Here is a 21,230-nt window from a genome sequence, read left to right as displayed (position 1 = left end):
CTCACCAGCCTTCTGTTCTTTTTCCAGTCCCCCAAATCTGCTTTCATCAGCGCCGCAAAGAAGGCCAGGCTGAGATTGAATCCTGCGAAGGTCCGATTTTCTGAGCAGGTGGCCGTTGGAGAAACAGACGCAGTAAGTGCAGCTTTAGCTCCCTGCCCTCGGCCCTCAGCTAGAATCAGTCGGGCCCTGGAGGTCTCCCTCTGGAGCAGGCGCTCATCTGCTGCTCTTTGGAGCGGGCGGAGCAGGCGGCCTTATGGGGCTGGACGGGGAGAACCACAGGGCTGCAGGCTAGCAGTGAGTTAGGAATATGTGGGCCCCCCTTAGTCTAGCTCAGGCTCAGAGCCAGCGCTCCACAAATATCCCTGGGCTATTTGACAGAAGCAGGAAGGAGGTAGTAGTTTTCTGAAGATCCCAAGCCAGAGCGGCTGGTGAAATCGATCTCTCTTCGCATCAAAGTGGTCCTGCTCTGGCCCAGCTTGACTGGAGAGGACATCGGCTAGCAGCCTGGGGGAAATGATACAGACTCTCATTGTCGCAGAGCTTTCATTAGGCACCTGCTGTGTCCCCAGCACAGCAAGGGATGCAAAAGAAACACTTCTTCCCTGCCCCTGGATACCACTCAGTGATGTTGGGGGGTTCTGGGGGGTAGTGGTTTGGGTTGAGACGATGCAGTGTCCCCCACTGGGTGGTATGGTTTCAACAAGCAGGTGATCCTTGACAATCCATTGCTGTGCAGCTGCCAGGCTGGGTGCGGGGAGGTCATGGCCAGCCTGCAGTCTTTCTCATTGTTCTGTTGGGGTTTCCCTGAGCTGAGCTGTCTGCTCCAGATAAGCCCAGAGAAGAGATGGGTGGAGAGCAAGGAGGTGTGTGTTAAGCAGTCATGGATTATGGCCCAAGCGCCCCAGGAGCCTGCAGAAGTCCGCGATAGCCAGGTCAGGGTGGGGGTGGGGGGTAGGGAGAGCTGAGCTAACAGCCGTTTGTGGGCTTTTGCAGGCGTCTGCGGGCTAGGCTCCCGGGAGGCCCATGGCCTGTCTGTACAGAGGAACAGCTGCCACTGAGAAAAGCCAGCAGACCCAGCCTGAGCGGGGAAGTCAGTGGGGTGCCAGGCACTGGTGTAGTTCTTTGAAACAGAGCCACTCAGAAGAAGGGTTAGAGAACAAAGGTGTCTTCCATGGCCTTTTCCCTGGCACTCATCCCAGCCTCAGCCCAGGCCCTCTCCCATCCCCGTTCAGGGAAGGCTGAGAAGCCAGGAGACTCCAGGGTCCCCCTGGGGAAGCCATCGCATAGTTGGTGTTTGGGCTCCATCTCCGTCAAGAGAAGTAGGAGGTTGGGATCATGATGAAGAACACTCCAAGGGCCAAGCCACTAAGGGGACATGTGTGTCCTAAGCCCTCGAAAAGCCAGAGGAGATGCAAATTGAATCTGGAAAGGACAGACTATCCCCTTTCAGTGTTACAGAGTGATCACTGAAGACCAGGCCGCCCAGTGAAAACCTCCCTTCCGTCTCTCCTCTCCTTCTCTCCTCCCCTCTCTGCCTTTCCCTTCTACTCCCCCTTCCTCACTCTCCCCTCCCCCCAACATGACTCCCCTCTCCTACATCTCAACTAGCCACAGTCAAGATCAAGGCCCGACCCCAGACAAACCTCAAAGCAAGTGCCCCAGAGTGGCTGGGACCCACCCAAGGGTCCTTCTGTCACTCCTGGACAGGCCACCACGTGCAGTGTAAGGCCCTTGACTAAGACAGAAACAGACAGACATCAGTCTTCCCACTCTAGCTGTGCTCCGGAAGTGACCTGATGTCACAACCCCCATCCCCATGCAACCAGTGTGGAGCCGAGCAGCCTCACTGTTGCTCAGGACCTAGGGGAGTCCAAGCCCAGGTGACTCCAAGACTGTCCCATCCTCCCTCTGCCTCGGTGTTCCGGGGCTTTAGCAGCCAGAGCACAAATAAATCCAGTGGGCGTTCCTTGCCAACTCTATTTTTAAGCAAAATCAATTAAGTAATTATCTGAGTCCAACCCAGTGTGCTAAATAAAACGTGCCACCACTGGGTGTCATCAGCCTGGGCCTGGTGGGAAAAAGGCATCTCAGGATCAGGCCGAGAACCAGGGAGCCACGCCTTCCCAACATTATACCCACTCCTGACTCTCCACCGCCCCCAACTGAATCCCAACCAGGGAGGACTTGCTTGTTCATTTCTTCATGTCTGTGAGGGTCCCCAGATGTAGACTGATGTTCTTCTGGTCTCTCTAACAGTCCACTCCCACCATTAGATCAAAATCTAATTCACCTCACCTAGGAAATCTTACCCATCTTACACCTGTTGGTTTGGTTTGGGTTTATACTTGCTTTCTAGTGGATTCACGTGGCCGTGCACAGTCTCTACAACAAGATTATAAGACCAAATCCAATCCTCTCTTTTTGCCCGGCTCTCATGGAAGTTACTTAGCATAGTGTGAGGTATATACAAGAGGCTCGGTGAATGCCCACTGAATTAAGAATTTCTGGCCATCTTAGAAAGCTTTTTGGTTCCTCTAGAACTGGTGATGGCCCAGGAAAACAATCGGACTCTCCTGGTGATTCTAATCATTTAAGTAAGCACACGTTACATATCTACTGCTCATATATTCAACACCCATGTATTGTGCACCAACTATGTGCCAGGAACTCTGCTCAGTGTCAGAACTACAAAGATTAAATAGTGCTGAGTTCACCATTTGTGAAAGACAGACATTCTTCAAAAATATGCTAAGAGCACTGAAAGAGGTGTGTGTGATATTACCCTGAGAACACATGGGAACACCAGGTCCAAGTGCCTGATGAGTTTGGACAAGACTTTACAGAATTGGTATTTAAGCTGGGTTTTGAAGGATGAGTAGGAGTTGGCCACAGAGGGAAAGAGGAAGGCAGAGAGAACAGTCTTTATTTAACACATATTTATGGAGAACTTAACCACTCTATAAGTCAAGGGACATTGGGCTGAGGCTGAGAAAACTTTTGCTGAGAAGTTACCAGGTGTTCAAACATGGGCTTTGCCAGTGGTCCTCAATCAGAGTCGACATTGCCCCCTCTCAACTTTGGGAAATGTCGGAAGGTGTTGTGGGACATGCCGATGATTTGGCATGCTATTGGCATTGAGCGTCTCAGGGTCAGAGATGCGCAGCGTCCTGCAGGGAGTGACACGGTCCCTGAACGATCAGTTGTCAGAAATATACAGGATGAAAGGGCAGGTTGGGTACCTGGACTGGCAAGACAGGATTCTGGAGAAGTAGGCAGGGGCCAGGTCAGAAAGGACCTAGGAGACTATGGGGGTTGGCAGAGCAAAGGCACGGAGGTGGACATGATCTCAGCCTGCAAAGGGCCTGGTGGAAAGGGGAGTGTCAGCATATAAGAGCCAGTGAGTGGGTGGGTCCTAAGGAGGCCTTCCATCTGCTGTTTAGGGTACGGTGGTCTCTGTGGGCCAAGCATCACCCCTAGTTGTGGAAGGCTGAGCCACAGTAGAATGGGGGTGCGCCATGATACCAAATGAAAGGTGAACTTTCGATATGGCCCAATGTCTTCGTAGAGCATTTGGTTCTGGTCTGCAGGTAGCATGATCACTGATCTGTTCTTTCCTCTGTCTCCTTGTCCTTCCATACCTTTGGCTCCCTGTCTCCTTCACTCACCCCCTTCTCTTCCTTCCTATACCCCTCCTCTGGCTTTCCTCTGCCTTCGAAATGAGCCCCTCTCCTTGACCTTTCCCTGCCTATTCACAGAAAATGATGAAGAAAGAAGCTCTTCTCCTCATCCCCAATGTCCTGAAGGTCTTCTTAGAAAATGGGCAGATCAAATCATTCACTTTTGATGGCCGGACGACTGTTAAGGTACATACAGTCTCCCTTCTCTCGGGTCAGACTTTGCCCTCTCTGGGGCACACACGGCTGCTCATTCCTGGGTGTCTCTGGGTCTGTGGAGAGTTGCTGCTGGGGAACAAGGTGGCCTTTGTGCTTCTGCCTCTGTGAGCCCCAGGCTGCGAGAACACATAGCCCTTGGAGGAAGGTGTGTGGGGGGAGGCGAGAATCTGAGTGCCCAGCTACACATGTCTGGTGTGTGTGTGCATGTGCACGTGTGCACCTACTTGTGCGCTGCTCTGTGTCCATGTTATACCGGGTCCTTCAAGGCTCTCAGGAGCTAAGGGGCGTGAAGATCATTAAAACATTTATAAAGCAAAAGTGATTTATATTGCTACGATAACACCTATGTACATTTACACACAGAAATCAACAAACACAATCTCTTGGGAGATTAGCCTAGCCATGCTTTGCTTTTTAAATAACCATCGGATCTTAAGCATTGAACCAAGATTTGAAACGTCCAGCAACAGTCCCTTTGGCTATTCCTTTCTCAAGAAAAGTAGTTACTGAGCTGTGACTCTGAAGAGCTCAGCCAGCTGTCCAAAAGCTGCAGTGATTCCCTTCGTCCTGAGGAGGAGGGACAAGGAAATGAGTAACCCCCAGGTTCAACTCGGATCTGGGACAGAAATCACCACTCCTACTTCTTCTGGACCCCCTCCAGAAAGAGAATGCCATCCTCGGAATGAATTTCCATGCAGCCAATGAGATAGCATCTATCTGCCCAGAAAACCCACTTGGCTCAAAGGCGTCTTGAGGTCCCCAGGCTGGGGCCAAGACAACCTTATAAAGAATGAAATCCCTGGGCCAGGAAAATTGTCTAAGAGGAATTATCAGGTGTTCAGGGTCGGCCTCGCCGGCGGTTCTCAGCCAGGGTTCTCAGCCCCTCCCGGACTGCATTTAGAAATTTGGGGTCATCCCATGGTTTGGGGTGCTACTGACATTGAGTCTCTCCAGGTCAGAGATGCTGAGCATCTTGCAGGGAGTGAGACAGTCCCTGAATGACAAAGAACTGTCCTGCCCAGAGTACCAGTAGCACCCAAGTTATAGAACACTAGACCTACCCCGTGTCGATGAAACTGAGAATCTCTTCGGAAGGCTTAGGCCAGGGTGGGTCCCCCAAGGGGCCTAGGACCAAAACATATTCCTTAGGGTGTCTTGGGATGGTCTCTGGCCTATTGGAGGTCTCAGCCTCTGAAAGGGACATCAAAACCCAGCTAGGCCACCCAAGGGTGTCCAAGTGCCACCTCCTCCAGATGTGGCTATTTCTCTTCATCAGTATGTCCTCTGAAGCTCTGTCTCCACACCAGAACATTTGCTCCTCTCATTCCCCTCAGAGACTTCTCCGAGCATCCCCCGACCGCACAACAACCCAATGACACAACAACATTGTTGCCTCCGGGTACCCCCAGCCTTTCAGGACAGCAGTGTCCCCTGGCTTGTGATCTCATCCTGACCTCAGGAAAGGTGCGGCTGCCATTCCTTGGAACTCAGACAAGCTGCCGAGCCACTTGTCCCAGAGAGAGGTACCTGGGTATTGAATCAACAGCCTAGGACGGGGGCTGTTCCACTTGTGATACCAGCTTGGCAATCAGCAGCTTGGGCATTCGCAATTCCAGGGCAGCTAAACAGCAAAGAAAACCTCATTTGTCCCCGCCAGAGCTCCAGCCACACTCGCGCCTCTGTAACTACTTGAATGCTACAAAGAGACACTCTCAAGTACCCACCAGTTTCCAGTTTCACATCTGAATGGCTTGGCGTCCTTGAATGTTCACGGAGGGGCTTGTTTGGCAACTCTGGCTGTAAGGGAGCTGCACATTCCCGTGCCGGCTGTTCTCCGGCCTCTGGGGGCTGAGTTGTGCTGACTCCATGAACACACACCCAAACACACACACACACACACACACAGTGTGTGTGCTGCAGTCACAGCAAATAGATGACAGAAGTCTCAAAACTGACATCTGGGCAGCCCCCAAGGACATGTTTGCAGACATCCTAATATTAAAAGTAGGGCAGCGGAGCAGACAGAGCCTCGATGTAGTCAGATTTATGACTGTACACAAGACACGTGATGTGGTTTCTCTGCATGGACATATTTTTCAAGTTGCTAAATTGATCATCTCCAAAAGCCAGCTACAATCAAAAATGAACATTTTGCCAGTGACTCAAGTCATTCGATTTAGATTATGAATCCAGAAATAGTCTACTTTTTAATCACGTAATTGGGGCTCTTGCTCTTGTACGCTCCTGAGGAAAGGGTTGATGGACAAGCTAGAGTGAACGTCCTGACTTATGCAAGGTGGGGGAAGAACCAGCATCGTGCCTTCCTTATTCAGTGGTGCACTTTGTAGGCACTCCAGAAACATTTTGTTGACTGCAAGGAGGGAGGGAGAGCCATGACCACCTTTTGCCAAATGTCTGGCCAGGCCAAGTTCAGAAACCTCTCCGTCTACCACCCTGCACCTTTGCTGTTCCCCAGAGCCCAAGTACTCATGGGTTACTCTCCTCAGCCTGGAGGAGGCCTGGGCCACCCTAAAGGCCCATGTCTCCGTCTGGTCACTCTTCCTGGGCTCCGCCTCCTGCCCAGGACCATCTCTCTTGGTGTGTGGTCCCCCTCTCCCATGTTTGGTGCCAAGAGTGGTGTAGAACTGGAATGTATCCCCCTCTCAAGGCTCTCTTCTCTTCCACAGGATGTGATGGTAACATTACAGGACCGTCTTTCCCTGAGGTACATTGAACACTTCGCTCTGGTCCTTGAGTATGCTGGGCCGGAACAGAACCACAAGTTCCTGCTTCTCCAGGACAAGCAGCCCCTGGCTTATGTAAGTAACTCCTTCGGCCTGGCTTGGGAGCTGTCTGTGGCCTCTACTAGAGAAGAGGACTCCGGGCATCCTCTTTCTGGAAAATTCATAATGATTTCCTCAGCCAGCCAGCCCCCAGAAATGAACAGTTTTCAGTTAAGTTCTATACTAACCACATCCAGCGGGCTTTTGGCAGTGCTCCTCATGACCTGAGAAGGGCATGAAGATTGTTAGTCTCGGTCTCTAGTGGGGAAAGTGTGGGGTGGTGAGTCACGGCTTGGCTCCCAGAATACTGGGATGGAGAGTGGTGTCAAGCCTGCTGTCTCCTGGAGGCCCTACCTGCTAGACTTCTCTGCCTCCGAGGGGAAACTTGGCCTTCCGTTGAAGGCTGTAATATGAAAAGGTCAACAAGTGGGGTCTACTGAGACCACTGAGGCTGGACAGGTGTGGGCGGAGAATGGGCTAAGTGGGGGATGGGCAGCATGTCACCCACATCAACTTTCAAGGTAGAGTAGGAGAAAGAGTCTGGGGAGACCTGAAATGCTGGCTGGTACTTCACTAATGGGGAGGCACCAGGAGGAACCAGGGGGGCCAACCAGGATTCCCAGAGAGGGAAGGAGGGAACTGGAGAGGGGCCATTGGGTAGAAATGCCTAAATGGACATGCAGCAAAACCCCAAATCAGACATACACACACACACACAGGGATTTTAGGAAAGAAAATTCTTCAAGGTTAGCTCTCACCCAAATGCCGTCCAAAGCCTCATGGGTTCCCACCTGTCGCTCTCGGCCCGCAAGAACGACTCGGAGACTCACGTAGCAGCGAACCTTCTTCTTTAATCGCTTTTTTCTTTCTACCTTTCTCTACCCTCGGCGCATGCATTTTTATACAGGCAGTGTTAACCAATCAAAATGCAGTGCTCATGCACCTCCCGCGAGAGTGGACCTAAATGAACAGCCAATCATATTCAGTCCCTTACAGCTCTTAGAGTAGGCCTCCTGTACTGGCTCCCGACACCCACCTATAGCAGGAAGATTGTTAGCTTGGAAGAGAGGCCTACACACCACCCTGGCCCCTCAAGAGGCCTTCTGAATCCAATTGGTCTCTTTTTCTAGATGGGATTTTAAACTTTTTTATTGAAAAAAAAAAAAAAACACACACACCTCAAACCTCTGCAAGAGTAGAAGGAATCGTATCATGATTCGTCATGACCTATGGCGGCTTCAGCAGTTACCTATACATACATACATGGCCAACTTGCATCACCTATACCTCCAGATGGGGTTTTAAAGCTTGACTTGCTTTTCATCAGCCACTTAACTTCTCCGACTCTTTTCTCGCTGCGGGGCTAACACCTTCACCTTGTAGAGAGGCTCAGTGCCAGCAGAGTTAACAGGAGCCCCCTCTTCCCATCTTGTGTCTTGGGCCTTAGACCCCATTGTTGACAAAAGCCATGTCCTGGTTAAGTGATTCAAAAATCCTAGTCAGTTTGGGATGGCTTAGTCTGGCAAGAGTCTGCCTTAGGCTCAGGTCATGATCCTGGGGTCCCGGTATCGAGCCCTGCATCGGGCTCCCTGCTCAGTAGGGAGTCGGCTTCTCTCTCTCCCTCCAACTGCCCCTGCTTCTGCATGCGCTCTCTCTCTCGCTCTCTCTCTCTCTCTCAAATAATCTTTTTTTTTAAAGGTCTTTAAAAAAAATTTCTAGTCTCTTTGGACCAGAGGGGTAGGCAAGACATTTCCTCAAAGAATAATTGGGCTGGATCGGGTAGGAAGCAATGGCAAGCGGCCACCTCACTCAGCCTCAAGCCCAGCCTTGAGGATACACCTCAAGGTGTGTGTGGCTCTTACCGCTACAGCCATGGGCCACAGATTCCCAGATCTCTTTTCCTCACCCCTCTCATCCCTGGGATTCAGGTGGTACAGCGGACACACTACCAAGGAATGAAATGCCTCTTCCGAATAAGCTTCTTTCCCAAAGACCCCGTGGAACTGCTGCGTCGAGATCCTGCTGCTTTCGAGTACCTGTACATCCAGGTAGAGTCTGATTGGGGATACACAGACAGACAGACCCATGGACAAACAAGCAGTCAGGCTGTTCTGCCATCACTCTGAAGTCTCTATGTAAGCTACTCCAACCTCCAGGTGAAGGCTCTCTCCTTTGCTGCTACCATTGTGGGCCACAGCCACCATGTTCAGCTCAGTGACCAGAGCTGGCTGTGGCTCAAGTCCCGCCTAGATGTTTGGACAGAGCTCTCGGTTTGGGGGAGCAGGTAACCCATGTCACTCTGTCAGCATCACAGTGTCCCAAGGTTTACCAAGCCAATTTGAGTAGCAGGGGGGCCCTATCCCCAATGCCTCCCTCCCGTGAGGAGATGATGCCCAAATCAGCTCATTCAGAAACATTTGCTGAGCGCTCCCTCCAGAGCACGCCCTGTGCTAGGGGCTGGCCATCAAGATAAACAAAGAATCGACCCAGCCTGCTAAATCTCATGGACAGACATATGCACAAGTGAATAATAAAATAGCGTGATGGTCCTATGATGACGGCAGAGTACGATGTCACCAGGAGCAGCCAGAAGCAGTTTGCCAACTCTTCTTGGGAAGAGGCCAGGGGAGGCCTCACAGAGGAAGTGATGCATGTGTGCTCTTAGCCTCAAAGGATACGTGGACATTGGCCTTGTGTGGACAGGGAGTGGAAGGTGTGCATTCTAGGCAAAGGGACAGGCATCTGCCAAGGTTTGGTGGCAGGAACCAGCACAGGACGTTGAGAGAACTGTGGGCAATTTCTCATGCCTGGAGTGCAAAACAGGAGGTGAGGAGCAATAAGAAATGAAATGGGAGGGGAAAAAAAGAAAAAAGAAATGAACTGGGAGAGACCAGAAGCAGGTGGGGAAGGAGCTGGCAGGTCATAACTTGCACAAAATGATTTAGGCCTGCGTTTTAACAAGCCCTCCGAGGGATTATGATGTCCAGTGGTGTTCGGGAACCACTGCTCTAGGGCATTGGGTCTTACCCCTAACTGCACTTAGAATTATCTGAGAAGATTTGGTGGGGAAAAACCATTCTCCTCCACCCAAGACCAAATCAATCAAAGTCCGTGGGAACACGCTCCAAACGCTGATGTTCCTCAGGTGATTCTCGGTGGGTAGCCAGGGGTAAGGAAATTCTGCTGCAGAGCAGGGGTATAGAAATGTGGAAAGGAGAGCAGGTCTGGGCAGATAAGCAACTTTGAAGGATTACATAGGTGCTGAGGGAGGCCAGAACCGGGGCAGTTTTGGATACGGGGGTGGGGGAGAGGATTCAAGAGATAATGAAAAGGTGGAACCAATGGGCTTTGACTCAATACGTGTCTGGGAGAGGTGGTCTCATTCTGCAAGTTAAGGAATACAGGCTGTTTCTGGAATGGGTTTGGGGAATAGATGGGATCAGTTGGGAATGTGTTGAGTTCTAGGTGCCCATAGAATGTACAGAGTACTTGATAAGAAGAGAAAAATAACTCGACTCATCTCTGATAATGTCAAACATCACGATTGTCTCTTCTAACAATCCCAAATGTGAGGAACATTTCTCAAAACAGCCCTGGACTCCTCCACCAATACTCTGGCTGCAATGAGTTGTGGCTCCTCTCTGAATTTTTTAAGTTTAGCTCTCTCATTTCGTTGACCCTAAATCTCTTCATCCAAGCTTCCAGGGATCATCTTGGTTTGATTGTTTTGGAATTTGTAAGTCAAGACCATGTCTATTCTGTCCCTCCTCTTCGTGATGATATGAACTTCACCTGTAATTTCTTCTTTTTTTATATAGAACAGCTTTATTGAGGTCTAACTGACATATAAACTGCACATATTTAAAACAACCATTTGGGAGCCTGGGTGGCTCAGTGGGTTAAGCATCTGCCTTCAGCTCAGGTCATGATCTCAGGGTCCTGGGATTGAGCCCCACATTGGGCTCCCTGCTCAGCGGGGAGTCTGCTTTCCCCCCTCTCTCTGCCTGCCTCTCTGCCTACTTGTGATCTTCCCCCCTCTCTCTGCCTGCCTCTCTGCCTACTTGTGATCTATCTCTGTGTCAAATAAATAAATAAAATAAAAAATAAAAAGCAACCATTTGATAGATTTTGACACAAGTTTATACCCATGAAACCATCACCACGAACAAGATATAAAGCATATCAGGCTTCTGTGTCATCCCCTCCCCACCCCTAACCCCCAAGCAACAAATGAGCTGCTTTCTGTCACTATAGATGAGCTCACATTTTCTTGAGTTTTTATATAAATGAAACCATACGGTATGTACATTTATTTTGGTCTGACTTCTTTCACCCGGCCTAATGATTTTGAGATCTGCCCTTGTTATGTATTCCATTACTCCATTACTGTTTATTGTTGAGTAGCATTCCATGGTGTGAATGTACCAGAATGTTTTTATCCATTCCTCTGCTGATGGACATTTGGGTTGTTTCCAGGTTTGGGCTACCAGAACAAAGCTTCTATGAACATTCATGCACAAGTCTTTGTATGACATGTGCTCTCTTTTCTCTTGGTTCAATACCTAAGAATGGAATGATTTGATCATACAGGAGATCTCTTTTTCTTTCCTTTTTAAAAAAGAAACTCCAATACTATGCTCCAAAGTGGCAGTACCATTTTACATTCCCACCAGCTGTGTATGAGAGTTCCAGTTTCTCTACACCCTCATCAGTACTTGGTATTATTAGTAATTTTTTTTCGTCATTTTAGTAGTGCTCAGTGGTATCTCACTTGTATTTTCCACCAACTAATGATGTTAAACATCTTTTCATGTGTTTGTTTGCCATCATACATCTTTTTTTGTGAAGTGCCTTTTCAAATCCTTTGCCTACTTTTTTATTGGGGTTTTTTGTCTTCTTGTTACTGAGTTATGAGACTTCCTTCCTGGATACAAGTTTCTTGTTGGATATGTTATTTGCAGTTTCCTCTCCCAGTCTGTGGTTTCTTTTTCCAGTCTCTGAACAGTGTCTTCCATGGACCAATTTGATGAAGTCACATTTCTCAGTGTGTTCTTTGATGGATAATGCTTTTACAGATCATGCTTGTGATGCCATATTGAAGAAATCCTTGCCTAACTCAAGGTCACAGGAAATTTCTCTTTTTTTTCCTAGAAGTTTTAGCATTTTAGATCTTGGATTTAGGTCTGTGATCCATTTTGACATAATTTTTTTATGCAGTATAAGGTATCGACTAAATTTCTCTCTCTCTCTCTCTCTCTTCTGTATTATGGATATCCAGCTGTGCCCGCACCATTTGTTGAAAAGAGCATCCTTTCCCCACTGTCTTGTCTTTGCACCTTTGTCAAAAATCAGTTTATAAAGGTGTGGGTCTATTTCTGAACTCTTTATTGATCTACTGGTCTATTTTTTATGCCAACATCACACTCTTGATTGCTGTAGCTTTGTAAGTCTTAAAATCAGGTAGCAATTATCCTCTAACTTTGTTCTTTTTCAAAGTTGTTTTGGCTATTCTAGGTCCTTTGTATTGAATTTTAGAATTAGCTTGTCAATTTCTACCAAAAATCTGCTATGCTAATGATTAGGGTTGGGTTGAATCTATAGATCAGTTTGGGGAGAATTGACATCATACTAATACCAGGTCTTCTCACCCATGAACTTGGTATATTTTTACGTTTATTTAGATCTTCTCTAATTTTTTTCATCAGGATGTTCTAGTTTACAGTGTACAGGTCTTTCAATCATTTTGACACATTTTTCCCTAAATATTTTATATTTTTGATGCTATTATAAACAGTTTTGACTTTTAATTTGAATTTCCAACCGTTTGTTCCAAGCATGTAGAAATGCAGTTGGTTTTTGTGTGTTGCTCTTATGTCTTGCAGCCTTGCTAACTCATTAGTTTTAGTAAGCATTTGGTGGATTCCATTGGATTTTCTACGTAGATGATCACTGATGAAACATTCATTTTCCACTCTCTCCTGTGCTGCAGTGATACCACTGTGGCTCCCTAGTCCCTCAGCTCATCCTGGTTTCACCTCAACCAAATGGGCAACTGGTCTAACCGAGGCTGAATCATCAAGAGCTGGGACTCTGACCCTTAGGGTTTGGGGGCTGTCATAACTTTAGCCAGTAGTTCCAGGGGACCCCCTTTAGGATAACAGAGAGGATTGACTCATTGCTGCTTTTGACCTTCGGACCCCAAGGATCAGAATATCTGCCCCATCCCTGCAATCCATCTCTCACTCTGGGCTTTGGGATCAGAGCGCTATGGAGAGCTCCTCCCATTATCTCTCTCAATTCCCATCTGAGCTAGTAGAGGATCCCTGTGTGGCTGGGGAGTGAGTTTAGGCCTCTTGGTACAGGACAAAAGAAAGAGAGTGGTGTCGTGTCTCACTTTTGCAATGACCTAGATATTCTGCCCATTTGGGCCTTGCCATTGTGTGCATCTATCCCTGTGAAGCCTATCTGAAGCAATATAGAGTCCCCAAGACCTAAGATTCTTCTGTTGCCTCTCCCCCAAGGGGAGAAACTTCCTCTCCCCTTTTACTAGAATGTCTTACTTGACACCACAGTTCTTTTCTGGGATACAGAAGAGTAGATGGGGCAGGGAGGCTGGAAGGGGGTTGTGGGGAGGGAACACCTTTTTTAACTGACAGGTTTGGACTGCCCTCTCCTGCAGAGTCGGAACGATGTTATCCGCGAACGCTTTGGAATGGACCCCAAGCCGGAGATGCTTTTGGGCCTCACTGCCCTCCACATCTATATCACAGTTTCAGCTACTCGACCTAGTCAGAAGATCTCGCTCAAGAATGTGGAGTGAGTTGTGCCAGGGCCCTTTGGGAAGGGGGCAAATAGCTGTAAAGGGAGAAAATGCAATGGTTGAGCTGTGCTAGGCTTTCCAGGAATGTAGGGCCTGGGGTGGGAGTGAGAATTCTGGTTCCCCACCCCTAGACTGCGATGCCGTTGAGCTCCAGCTTCTACCAGGGAATCATGACCAGTGGAATTCTCTTGCCCCGTCCCTCTCTTTTTCTTACAGAGGCATCCCTCTGCCTCTCAGATTTAATTTCTGCCTCACCACCTTCTTTTCTCTGCCCCACTTTGTCACCCTCATTCATTTCTTGCTTTTCTTCTTTCTGCTTTTAGGAAGGAATGGGGCCTGGAGCCCTTTCTTCCCCCCTCCCTCCTACAGGGCATCAAGGAGAAGAACCTCCGGAAGTCTCTCTCTCAGCAGCTGAAGGCCCACCAAACACATCCTTCCAGTGGCACCAAGGTACCCAGTGTCATCCATTGGGTGCCCTGCTCGGGCGCTAGCGGCCATGGGACTCTCCTGTGTGGTTTCCCAGCAGGTCTGGTCTTCTGGGAGAACCCCCCCCGCCCCCCCCCACAGTTTTTGACTCAGGTACACATCCAGCTTGGCTGGATATGGGGGATGATGGTGGAGAGTGATTTTTCCCCAAGCCTGAGCCTCGCCCAGAGACGGCTCAGGGCCAAATCACCAGGGGAGCCCAGGATCCTCCAAGCAAGGGGGCCAAGATGCAGGAGGAGGCAGTTCTCAGATCATTCCACCCATTTCCTCTGTGCCAATTGAGCACTTGCTGTGTGTGGACAGCACTGGACTCTGGGGAGGCGTGTTTTCCACAGAAAGGACTTCTCTGTTCTTCATTAGTTTTCTAATCTGTCAGGCGGGGAATAGGGAATTCTGGGAGATGAAAGCTCAGCCGGGTGGGACACGGCCTGACCTGGAGAATGGGTCACTGGGCAGCCAGTCGAGAGTTCACGTCACTGCAGTACCCTGTACCCTCTGAGGGACTCCCAGTCCCCACCCTCCAGCCCTGAAGGTCTCAAGCCCTTCTCAGTCTTGTGGTTGCTTCCTGCCCAAGAGGCAGGAGGGGTGGTTAAAGGCACCATAATCAACATACAGACGCAGACAAAGGACACAGTGCCCCCCCCCCCCCCACCAATATACTACCCTTCCGGATTCCCTGTATTACCCACAAGCTTCTCTTTTAAGATGCAAATTTCCTCAGAGACTTAAGCCAGGCCTACCTTGCTGTGCATATTTAATCAAATTGTTTTCCTCCCAGAGGGAGAACATCAGCGCTCCCTGACCATCTCCTCAGCAAACACATTTTTTTGAAGACACCCCCACCCCTAGTGCTTGGGCTGAAGAGGCTTAAGTCAGGCACAGGCTAGTGGGGAAACACGACAGTCACAACACAGAGCGACAGTCAGTCACAACACCATGCAACAGGCGTGGGGGCTCTGGAAACACGGAGGAGGAGGAACACCCAGCCCAGCCTTAGGGAGATAGGAAAGGCCAGGAATTGGTGCGTTTGATGCCAGATCTGGGTCTTGACAGACAGATAGGGGTTTGTATAGATGAGGGGGAGGTGGGAGGAGGAGGAAGACTTTCCCAGGCAGGCAGATCCATCTGTACAAGGCTGTGGGGGTATAAGAGAACATTGTGCATGGAAATAAATGCAAATAATTCGGCATAAGCAAGTACAGAGAGTGCAAGGCACATGCCTCAAGAGAGGGGATCTGAGAGAAAGCCAGAGAAGCTGGCAGGAGTCAGTTTCTGGAGCACGTCGTGTGCCATGGACATCGGGACAGGACATCCTGTGTGCATCGGGCAGCCACAGAAGGATTTAAGCGGGTGACTGACAGGCACGAACTGCTGTTTTAGGCTCTGCCCTTAGAACAGTGCAGAGGGGTTGAGGGAAAGGAGTATGGATAGGTCAGAGAGGAAGTTAGGAGATCCAGTCAAGGTGAGATCATGGCTGGTGGCCGTCAGGTGAGAGAATGTGAGGGTAGCCCAGTGTGATACAGGTTTCTGGCTCAAAGGCCGAGAGGAAGTGATACCATTTCGAGAGACTTTTCTATGAGGGAATGGCAGAGGAAGAGCAGGCGTGAGGCTTAGGGGTGCTCAGGATTAAAGGCATTGATTGGGACCCGGGCTGGGCATGGCTGATACCAAGGCGGCAGGAGGGGATCTCAGGACAGAGGTGCAGACGATGTGGGAGATGTGGGATGTCTGAGCTAGGGAGAGGTGTTGAAATGATCCTGAGAACAAAATGAGTAAGCTGGGTTTTTAAGGTAGGAGGATCAGGAGGTCAGAGGAGGGTTTAGAAAGGGAGATAGGATGGCTGGAGGCAGGAGTTGTCCAAACTGGAACCTTGCTGCAGTTTTCCTGAGGATCTACTCACACACCCAGCATGGCTTGCTGACGCATCTGACTAGCGCCCGTCCTAAGATGTTGATGCTCCTTCCTGAGAACACAGGTTTGCTTTTCCTGTGCAACTCAGGCTTCTCACATACCTGCATGGGTTGTTTCCACAGGGCTCTGCGATTCAGGCAAAGCTCCAGTATCTTCGAATTCTGAACGAACTTCCGACCTTCACAGGCGTTTTATTCAACACTGTGGGCCTGGTCAGTGAGGGCCGTGGTGGGGAGGGAGTCTCTTGCGTGCATCTGGGTTTGGGTGGGGGCCGGGAGGGACTCCACTAGAGCTTGAGGGTGGCATTCTCTGTCAGCAAACACTTCTAAAGACCTTTCTCTTCCTCCTCTTTCTCCCTCTCCCTCCCCATGGTGCTCCAGTCCTGCCTCTGGTAAAATGGTCAAGTAGGAGGCCATATTTGTTTTCAGTATCCCTCCATGACCGTTCTGCGTCCCCTTTCCTCGATTTCAGGGCTCAGCAAACTTGTTGCAGAAAGAGCTAGGTGGTGCATATTTTAGGCTTTGCAGGCCATGCGGGGCTCTGTCACAACTATGTAGCTGCCATTATAGCATGAAAACAGCCATAGACGATGCAGACACAAATGAGCATGGCTGTATTCCAGTATCTCTTTATTTATGGACACTGAAATTTGAATTTCATGGGATTTTCACATGTCAGAAAATATGGTTCTTTTGAATTTTTTCCAACCATTTAAAAATGTAAAAATCATTCTCAGAGTGTGGGCCGTGTAAACGCTGGAGTTGGACTGGATTTGGCCCCAGGCCAGAGTTTGTCAACCCCTGCTCAGCCTCATTGCCTTTCCCCCTACCCCTGCAGCACCCCCATCCCCTCCTCTGCCAACTTCAGGCTTTCTGAGTCTGCATACTTCCCCCTACCTGCCCAGGGTCCCCACTGTAGTAACACCCCTCCCTGGTGGCGCACAGGGAGGTCCCCCTAAATCTGTGCCCCAGGCTAGTCCACCCTAGTGAGCCATGGTGGAAGGGAATTCAGATCACCTTGCTTGCTGGATGCAGGTGCTTGTCATGCTCGGGGGAACATGCTGTCATGCTCGAGGGTCACACTGATGGAAAGCCGCTTATCAAAGTGTCTATAGCAGACCCAAAGAGGTTCCTTGGGGTGATGCTAATGCCAGAAAATGGGCCAGCAGAGGGCTCAGGCTTGATAGTGCTCAGGTACAGAGGGACAAATTTACATACGGGTACTTGCAGATCCCTGAAAGCCTACTCCCCTCCCTCCACCCCTGTCTACCCTCCTGCCACTGCTGATATTCATATAGGGTTAAGACTGCTGTTTTGCTGGGATGCTAGTGTGGCTTAGTCAGTTAAGCAGACCTGTGCCTTCAGCTCGGGTTATGATCTCAGGGACCTGGGATCAAGTCCAGCTTTGGGCTCCTTGCTCAGTGGGAAGCCTGCTTCTCCTGCTCCCCCTGCTTGTGTCCTCCCGCCCCCAACAAATACATTCATAAATAAAATTCTTCAAAAAATAAAATAATTTTTTTTTAAAAAAAGAAGACTGCTGTTTTGCCAAAGAACAGATGTCTTCACAGGGAGGGGCTCCCCGACCCTGCTCTTAAGCCCCCAGTCGACTCCCAACACCTGAGGCTGAGTGCAATCTTAGGTGGCTCTTGGGCAAGGAAGTGAAGACTAGACACAGGATGCCACTTGCTTGGGCAGAACACTGGGTTGGGGTACTGAGTGGCCCGCAGCAGCAAATGGAAAGCCCCTGGGGCTTGGTGGGGAAAAGGACACTGCAAAACTTTAAAACACAAACCTCCCCTATATCCCAATTTTGCTAGAGCCAGCCCTATCATGGACCACCTCACTCAGCCTGCTGCTGAGGCTAAAGCATCCAGTGACCCGGGGCTTGCCCTGGGAATAGGAGCGTTCCAAGACCATTTACCCCTCATAGTTGTCCCCCTGCGCTGGCCCCTAAGCCCCAGATGTTTCCAGACCTCCCAACAGAACCGATTCAATGCCAGTTTTCTGTTTCCTCCCACCTCCTCTTCCCTTCTCTCTGTGACTGCTGCCCACCACACTCGGTCCGCAGGATGAGAAACAGTCGGCCACCACTCTCCTGGTGGGACCCCGTCATGGCATCAGCCATGTTATTGACCTCAAAACCAACCTCACCACTGTGCTGTCCGAGTTCAGCAAGATCAGTAAGATCCAGCTGTTCCGGGAGAACCAGGGCGTGGCCCGGGTGGAGACCAGCATCATGGATGCCAAGGTAAGCCCAGCTTTGAGGAGCTGCTCCTCTCCAGGGACAGGCCTTAGGAACAGAGAGAGGAGTAAACTTGAGAAAGAGAGTTTGAGCCTTCCCAGTGAGGGTCAGTGATTCTTAAGTGGTTCAGAGCCTGGGCCCCTTTGGGTTCATCTTTCTTTCCTTTCTCAGCCGTGTGGGACATGCTGTCTTGGCCACATAGTATGGTCAGCCAGTGCTAGGGAAGGCTAGGAAATGTCAGAGCAACCCACAAGGGGTCTTCAGCAGAGGGCATTGGCAATTGGACTTGGAGCTACCCCCAGGCCATGGCTTCCTGATCCTTCTTATGTCACAGCACACACAGAAAATGACATTCATGCGGAATGATGGGATAAATGGTCCAGCCCCAGAAACTATGGCCTCCCCAGGCCCTGTCTGGCCACCCCAGAGGCTGGAGGGATATGCGCACACCAGCTGGTGAGCCCTCCCGTAGGCATACACACTTGGAATCATGGAGTAGGGGGTGCGTGAATATGCGGAGGCCTGGGGAGACCCGTAACAGGCTGAGCCTAGTCCACATCTGACCTCCCAGAGTCTAGTGCTTCCAGAATCTTAGAACCTTCCCCACAGATCCGCTCCTTCAGACTGGCAAGCACCTATTACCTGTGTAGAGTCTGGCAGCCATGGTCAGCCACCCACTCCGTGGCTCTCCTGTTGAACCCCCAAGTCACCAGTGTGGGGGTGGGGGCAGCCTTGCTTGCCTGCTGGCCGAAGTTGTTAGAGTAGATGCAATTTTTCTTTCCGAAAGGATTTCCCAGGGGGGTGATGTTGTTAGCAAATTAAAAGATGCACTATTTGCTGTTTCTCAAAGACCAACTTATTTATTTTTGTCTTTGTGAAACTCAGAAAGCTTTAATATGTTAGTTTTTCCACCTGTGATTCCCAGCATTCACGTTGGTTTAGGAACCTACCTGGAGCTGATACCTAATTGGCTTGTGGCTACTTCCTCCTCAAATGATTGCTGCCCTCTGCCAGGGTTGTTGGGTAAAAAGCCGGGTGGACAGGTATGTAAGGGAGAGGAAAGACAAGACATGCAGTGTAGATATGGCTTCCTGAGAAATAAAAAGGGTTTAAAACAGAGAAACAACTTTCCGGATGACTCTTCTTCTGTGTTGTATGAGTCATTCTCAACACTTGACTGCCCAACAGACTTTCCTTGAGAACATCTTAAAAGTGCAGATGCCTGGCTCCTGTTTCCAGAGGTTGTGATCAAATTGGTCAGGGTGCAGCCTGGGCATCAGGATTTATTTACTTTTTAGTTCCCCAAGTGATCCTCTAGTATAGCCAGATTTGAGAACCACTGACCCCTGGGTCCAGAGATCCAGGAGGAACCAAGCTGAGCAGGGTCAATGGGTATTAACTGAGTGAGGGGTGCTATTCTCATTTCTAGGAGCGATCCAGCCACTGGTATGGGCATGAATGCTGCCCAGGTGGAACCACAGTCTTACTGGGGAGGCTAGCCTCACAAAGACACACAACTTGCCTTAATAACACAACATCAGAACATGTATGGAGCTCTGGAATCTGACAGACCAGGTTTAGCTCCCAGCTCTGCCACTTCCTAAGCTGTGTGTCCTTGAAATTGTGTCTTAACCTCCCTGAACACTGACTTCCTCAACTGCACAGTGAAATGCCTATCTCAAAAGGTGGTTGTTCGGGGTTAAATGAGAAAATGTAGGCAAAAGGTCTCAGCACACTGCCTGATACATAGTAAGTACTAAACAAATGAGACCTGTTATTTTCTTGAAAAGCAAAACAGCAATGAAGAAAAGTTAACATGAAGTAAATTTTGCAGGTGAGTATGGTGCAGAACATGGAACAAAAGAATGGGAAGGGGTTAACAAGAACTGACTTCCCACAAGAGCATGTTTTAAGCTGGATCTTGAAGTGATAGGCACGGATTAGCACAGAGAAGTGGGATTGTGTTCACTGGCAGAGAGCAAGCACAGAAATAAGCAAGCCATATGTGCAGGTCGATAAGCATAGTTGCCTGGCTAGAGAGGAGACTAACGAGAAAGAAAGATTGGAGAGATTGAGGGTGGGCAGAATAAGCTGGCTAAAAGCTTTGAAGGCAAGGCTAGTGTGAAGCCAGGGAGGTGAGGAGCGGATGCTGGCCCTAGCGCAGGGATTAAGTGACAAGAGCAGGGCCTGAGCTGTACAGACAGCAGTGGTCATGAGAAAGAGCCAGTGTGAAATATACAGACTCACCAAGCGCACGCGCACAAATGCCCACACACGTTCCCCTCTTGTACACACAACGCACCTGTCTTATTATACTTAACTCTGCCTGCCTGCTGCCTGTATCATGGTTACACTGAAGGCTGGGGCTATGCACACAGCACATGGAGGGGCCAAATGGCGGGTGCATGGAGAGATGAGAGATCGCATTACGGGATAAACAGGACATCGCATGGGTGAATGGAGGGGTCTAGGAGAAGGTTGCACTCTGCTGAGTGGGAAACAGCACATGGTTGGGTGAGCAATGCAACCGTCAAGTGGTAGATAGTTCAGGTATGCCCCACTTGTAGCAGGCAATACGGTGCATGTGAAAAACCACAGGGGAATTATCCATTTTGCATTAGAATGTTTCTGCTAGGCAGAATAGTGGCCCGCTCCCACAGATGCCCTTGCCCTAATCCCCAGAACCTGTAAATACCCCATGTGATATGGCAGAGGGGAATTAGAGTTGCAGATGGAATTAATCAGCTGACCTTAAGATAGGGAGATTATTCTGGATTATCCAGGTAAACTCTATGTCATCACAAGGATCCTTATAAGTAGAAGAGGGAGGTAGAAGAGAAGGTCAGAGTAATGGGAGGTGAGAAGGACTCTGCAGGACCTTCTTGGCCTTGAAGATAGAGGAAGGACCCATGAGTCAAGGACTGTGGGTTACCTGTGGAAGGGACGAAGCCCTGTCGATCCTTGATTTTAGCCCAGTGACACTCGAGTCAGACTTCTGACCTCCAGAAGAGAACAGATGTGTCTTCTTTAAGCCACTAAGCCCGTGTTGATTTGTTGCAGAAGCAACAGGAAACTAACATAACTGTGAGATTCCTT

At 49.6% G+C, this 21,230-nt stretch overlaps 1 protein-coding gene across 2 annotated transcripts in view; it reads left to right on the top strand.

Annotated features, from left to right (window-relative positions):
- The first annotated feature begins 27 nt into the window (after positions 1-27).
- Positions 28-21,230, top strand: part of FRMPD3 (FERM and PDZ domain containing 3) — a 42,665-nt gene continuing 21,462 nt past the window's right edge. The window contains exons 1-8 of one of the 2 annotated variants that reach the window (XM_013064863.2): positions 28-132; positions 3,756-3,863; positions 6,581-6,712; positions 8,605-8,724; positions 13,356-13,492; positions 13,820-13,946; positions 16,016-16,105; positions 17,961-18,140. In XM_013064863.2, the coding sequence (XP_012920317.2) occupies positions 3,759-3,863; positions 6,581-6,712; positions 8,605-8,724; positions 13,356-13,492; positions 13,820-13,946; positions 16,016-16,105; positions 17,961-18,140 (891 nt within the window). In that variant the 5' untranslated portion in view covers positions 28-132; positions 3,756-3,758. The remainder of the gene's footprint in view (positions 133-3,755; positions 3,864-6,580; positions 6,713-8,604; positions 8,725-13,355; positions 13,493-13,819; positions 13,947-16,015; positions 16,106-17,960; positions 18,141-21,230) is intronic. The other variant, XM_045068320.1, reaches the window with a different exon arrangement.

This window comes from Mustela putorius, unplaced genomic scaffold, assembly GCF_011764305.1.
Source record: "Mustela putorius furo isolate JIRA1106 unplaced genomic scaffold, ASM1176430v1.1 tig00003901_pilon_pilon_pilon, whole genome shotgun sequence".
In the NCBI taxonomy this organism is placed as follows: domain Eukaryota; kingdom Metazoa; phylum Chordata; class Mammalia; order Carnivora; family Mustelidae; genus Mustela; species Mustela putorius.
This window is presented reverse-complemented; position numbering and strand designations above follow the sequence as displayed.